Below are 3,432 nucleotides of genomic sequence, written 5' to 3'. Positions count from 1 at the left end.
TTGAATAGAACCGACCACAATTCTCCTGGCTACCAGTGCAGGCTACTGTGGCCCCATGTTTCTGGCAGGAAAAGAAATACATCCTCGAGATAGTAAAACAAATTTAGCTCATATCACGTGAGCGTCTCAACGCCCTCTTCAGGTTGGACGAGATAAAAAGTGACATGACGTGGTTTAAGGACTATGGATTTTCTCAACGCTTGGCAAGGTCAACGATGGCTTTCCTGCATCTAATTTTCATTTTTATTATTTTCTAAGGACTGCTTAATCGTCTTACTAAATTAATATGAAAGAAATAGCAGTTTACGAATATGAATTTATAATAAGAATTTACAGATATGGTTCAACGATATATTATTCAAGTACACTGTCATTTTTGTCGTGATTTTATGAGGCCCAGGATAATATTTCATTTTGTTCCAATCTGGAATGTTGCAGGGTCCAAGAAGAAGGAAGGATCGGTGCGCCGTAAGCTCGGCAGGAACCCTCGCATCCCCTTCTCCGCTGCTCAGGTGGAGGTACTAGAGGACAAGTACAGAGCCAGCCCCTACCTGTCGGCATCTGACGTCAGCCACTTGTCTACGCTACTGAGGTTATCAGACACTAGGGTCAGTGTCAACTCTGGGTTATCGCTCTCTATACTACTCTGTCTCCATGCAATATTATTCCTATTGCTGACTTGTCTGCTTCTGTAAAATTAGCTTAGAACACGGTCATGACCGGTTTTCTACTTTCCAAAAAATTGAACATTGATAAAATCATTAGTTTCTGTACAATTTATTAAAGAAAACTGATGACATGTACAGTCGTGAAATATATCATGCGAGACATCACTCACCATAAATTTATTTAAGATGCTAAGTTTTACATGGTGTTTTGTAGATAAATATTTTAAAGCCATAAAGCCAATATGAGTCTTAATCTATAATAATATTGTCATTACGAATCATACCATTATCAGATCTATGCGCAAAAGCATTTTCCTGCCTCTCCCTATAAAAAAAAAAAAAAAAAAAATATATATATATATATATATATATATATATATATATATATATATATATATATATATATCAGATCTAAGGTAGGATCAGAAAAGTTCAATTCTTTGGTATATTTTGAGAAATTCTTAAAGTTTTAATATTTAAAAAAATAATCAAACAAAGCAAAATACCAATACAAGCTAGAGCAATTAAACAAGATTATGAGGTGCAGGTTTTGTACTTGATTCAATTGCACTTTGTTGGACTTGATTTTAGTAACAATTAATTCGAAATTTTGTAATCATATTAAATTACAATTATTCTATTGCACACTTCTTTTTGTATGACATATCCACCATGAGCAATAATAACGATATAAAATAAATTAGAACATCCTGTGACTAGGCACAATAACGCATGCGATGCGAACCTAGGATGGTCTCAGGAACTTGTTACTGTTTTGACAAGGAAATGATGCTCGTCAAACTGGAACCACCCACACACAACACAAACATATTTCACGCCCCTTGCACTCTCACAATACCGCATTGTTGGGGGTAGTTTGGCGATTTGATCTGTTATTTCAGGCTCTGCCCCTCCACCGACTGTTTGCACCTTGCCCAACTGTTTCTTATATAAGTACTGTAGTATCATTACACACATGGGAGGTGGATGTCAAAAATGTAAAACCTGAAAATCAGCTGACGTCAACTATAAATAGTCTGTATGATTAAAACTAGTAACTCAACTCTAACAAATTTCTAAGTATATTTTAAATACTTGTTTGAATATAGTGTGAACATACATTCAAATATTTAATTTAAATCCAAAAATAAATAAACCTAATAGTTATCATATATTTGAGAACAAGAGCCTTCGTGGTGATAAAACGTACATAATATTTATAATATTAGCATAGTTAAGATAAGCAGGAGGCTATAGTACCAAGTGGATTAATCAAACATAAAATTTGATATATATATTATATGTATGTATATAAAATTTAATTTCATCACTTGTATTTTAATACACTTAGCGCATGTACCAGATGCATATTCAACGTTACCTGCATGCCATTTAAAGAGATTTTTAAGATTAGAACATTTTTCTGAATGTTAGGTATTTTCTACGTGTTTAAAATTATTGCTCAATGTTTTTGAGATTTTAATTCTACTTTAAGTGAGTCTGTCTTAAAGTACTATTTGTGTTACTCTACCATATATACCATACTGTAAATACCCTGACCTATGTTCTTGTTAGTGAAGAGAGTGCTGTTGTAGAGAGCCTTTCGACATTTATCTCATATGGAGTCTGTTGCCCTATCAATATTTATCTATATACCAGTGTTTATAATACTTATTCTTCTTTATTATCTCTTCTCCTTCAAAATAATATAACGTATGTATTACCCAAGGTATTGTAGTTAAATAATTTTTAAATTGTTAATATTTTGTTTTAGATAAAAATATGGTTCCAAAACCGAAGGGCGCGAGAAAGGCGCGATAATGGCAAGGGAGAGGTTTTGAAGCAGACACCACCCCCTCGGCAGCAGTCTTCAGGCCCTGTTAAATCCGCCTTCACTCCCACTAGCGCTGCCAACTCCCGACAGTAGCACACGTGGGCGTGGCCTGGACTGAGTGAAATCTGGACACTTTGAATAGAGTGATATTAGTCGTCAATCAGCAAGTGGCGGATATCAAAGATCAAAAGCAATATAATTATTGTACAAGAATATAATTAGAGTAACATAAGTGAACGTAACATGCGTGAAGTAAATAATAAACACGCAGTAATGAATGGAAAACTGTATAAAACATCATCAAATATTAATGCATTTTTAACGTTTAAGTTATATTAAGTATCCACCCATCACAATTCAAAGAAAACATTACAAACATTTTATATATATATATATATATATATATATATATATATATATATATATATATACTGTTATGAATATGTTATAATGTTATTAATATGATGTGTAGCAAAACGTTCTACTGTAGTCCTTATTTTCCCAATATAAATTAGATTTATGGCAGATTCAATAAATCCAATTTATATTGGCACAATAAGGACTAAAACATTTTGCAACACGTCATAGAGGATTACAAGGTAGTATTCTGGTTGAAAATCTCATAAAATTTAAGTTTAAGGTTATCGTCCCAATCAACGATAATTTATTACAAGATTAAGTTTTACAATTTGTCAACATATTAAAAAACTAATTATTTAATTATTGTGAAGCTTTACTTGATGGTTTTTATAAAGAAACAAAAAATTATTTTGAAAAAAAAAACAGTTAGTAAATTATCATACCTCTCTTCTCCTAGATCCCCGACAATATGAATTGCATTGAAAAGAACTAAAGGTAAAAGGTATCTGGGAAAATGCACAGTGGCTCCAAAAATAATTGGCAGTGGACGAGATCCCTTTGCTTTATTTT

General features: G+C 32.7%; 1 protein-coding gene across 1 annotated transcript; it reads left to right on the top strand.

The window, feature by feature from the left end:
- The first annotated feature begins 308 nt into the window (after positions 1-308).
- Positions 309-2,830, top strand: LOC124355637 (homeobox protein MSX-2-like). The gene is made up of 2 exons (XM_046806802.1): positions 309-608; positions 2,443-2,830. Exons 1-2 carry the CDS (start codon positions 339-341, stop codon positions 2,593-2,595), a joined length of 423 nt encoding a protein of 140 aa, XP_046662758.1. The 5' UTR covers positions 309-338; the 3' UTR covers positions 2,596-2,830.
- The last annotated feature ends 602 nt before the right edge of the window (positions 2,831-3,432 follow it).

Source organism: Homalodisca vitripennis, chromosome 1 (genome assembly GCF_021130785.1).
Source record: "Homalodisca vitripennis isolate AUS2020 chromosome 1, UT_GWSS_2.1, whole genome shotgun sequence".
NCBI classification, from domain to species: Eukaryota; Metazoa; Arthropoda; class Insecta; order Hemiptera; family Cicadellidae; genus Homalodisca; species Homalodisca vitripennis.
The sequence above is the reverse complement of the archived record's forward strand: the minus strand, read 5'-3'. Positions and strand labels throughout refer to the sequence as shown.

Bases quoted from the DNA above. Each gene is read 5' to 3' on its own strand.
- LOC124355637 (XM_046806802.1), top strand. From the start codon at position 339: ATGGTTCAACGATATATTATTCAAGTACACTGTCATTTTTGTCGTGAT. The intron at 609-2,442 runs GTCAGTGTCAAC...ATTTTGTTTTAG, and splicing joins TGAGGTTATCAGACACTAGG to ATAAAAATATGGTTCCAAAA.